This window comes from Echinops telfairi, unplaced genomic scaffold (assembly GCF_000313985.2).
Source record: "Echinops telfairi isolate 266 unplaced genomic scaffold, ASM31398v2 ScPeMD7_7458;HRSCAF=8496, whole genome shotgun sequence".
Classification (NCBI taxonomy): Eukaryota; Metazoa; Chordata; class Mammalia; order Afrosoricida; family Tenrecidae; genus Echinops; species Echinops telfairi.
The window spans coordinates 1,615,944-1,617,521 of record NW_022111358.1 but is presented as its reverse complement, the minus strand read 5'-3'; the positions used below and the strand labels follow the sequence as shown (position 1 = coordinate 1,617,521).

Here is a 1,578-nt window from a genome sequence, read left to right as displayed (position 1 = left end):
ATGCGTGGTGCGCACACGCGAGCACACACACGTGTAGCAAAGGATCACCACATGAAAGGTAACTTTTATCCAAACATTTGTGGAGCCCAAGTGGCCATGGTGAGGTCAGGCGCATGTCAAGAGTAGAGCTGGGCACCGCTGCGTTTCCAAAGGCAGTCTTTGGAAAATTCCTCGGCCTTTCTTCTGAGGCACCTCTGGGTGGACCTCAACCTCCCAGCTTTTGGTTAGCCTGCTTTTTGTGTCCCACTGGGGTTCCTTTGTGGAACGGACCAGACAGGCTAGCTTCCTAGCGTTGGGGGAAGGGAGAGCTGCTCAAGGAGCCGGTCCTGGGACATTTGCAGAGCAGGGAGCCTAAGAGGCACCACACGCAGTAGAATTCATGGTCCCAGGGCAACAAAGGTGGCACTAAGCACCTGGCAAGGAGGCCCTTTCTGCTCTCATGCCAGAGTGTGCACCGTCGCTTCCAGGAAACAAATGCTGGGCATCTGCGTAGGGGCATGTGCTATGTTTGGGCCCCGGCCCTTTCTGCTGGTAAAAGGTGTGCCAGGAGGCAGGAAGGGTGGCTCACCATAGCAGTGGAGAACCTCTTGTCCTTTGCCAATCCGCTGTGATGCCCGGAGGGTGGCGACTGTGCCAAAGAAGGAGATGCTGGTGTTGGGGCAGCAGGAGTGGTTGAGGAGGCTGACAGCAGGGAAGAGGGCCGTGGCCAGGCGGACCTGCCTGCTTTCGGTAATGTTGCTGTCGTTAGATCCTGAAAGAGCGATAGGAAAAGGGAAAATGAGTCAGGACGTGGGTTCTGGCCCCCTGTCCATTCCTCAGATGTGCCAAGAGACTGGGCCTGCAGCCCATCTGACTCACAGCCACACAGCCGGAATCAATATAAATCAGATGGAACGTGACTCACAGCAAACTCTGGGCCCCAGGAAGCAACGTGGTTGATCAGACCAAAAGTCCCCCCGGATCCTGGCACCTAACCCTTGTCTCTCAGCTCCAAAGATTAGCACTTACACAAAATAATAAAAAGGGAATCATCAGTAGGATGCGTTCCGGCCAGTTTCCTGTCAGGAGGACATGGAACCCCAAAGGCCTGTTGAGATGACTTCCCCAAACTTTGAAAGTCCAAGTCCTTCTGTTTAACTGGCCGTTAAAACACAACAACAATGTGCTTTATGCTGCTGCTTCTGCCCAGTGTCCCATCTTTCTGGGCTGCCAATCAGCAGTCTGTCCCACCGAAAAGAGCTCTCGTGTCCCAAACAGTCACTGTTTTGAAACACAGTTATCTGGCAACTGAACTACAGGACTGAACGAGAGGAAGGCATCGGAATGCCCCTAAGGGTGAGGCTGTTTCCGCACCAGCGCTCACTTGCGGGCAGGCCCAGCAGCCCAGAAGCAGAGAGTGAGGAGGGGCGAAAGTGTAGAAAGCAGGTTTCTGACAATGGCAAGAATGGAGAGAGGGGAAGAAAATTTAGAGATGAGCCTGATGGCAAACAAAACACTAGGACTGAGCTTTACCTCAATTGTGGCTCAGTGCTTCACCGCAGGTCCCTTGGCTGACAACACACTGACGTGGGCTTTCCC

The 1,578-nt window shown here is 53.9% G+C and overlaps 1 protein-coding gene across 1 annotated transcript in view; it reads right to left on the bottom strand.

Moving 5' to 3' along the window:
- Positions 1-1,578, bottom strand: part of SMYD4 (SET and MYND domain containing 4) — a 46,152-nt gene that overhangs the window by 6,176 nt on the left and 38,398 nt on the right. Inside the window, exon 6 of the mRNA XM_013005738.2 lies at positions 569-751. Within this exon, the coding sequence (XP_012861192.1) occupies positions 569-751 (183 nt within the window). The remainder of the gene's footprint in view (positions 1-568; positions 752-1,578) is intronic.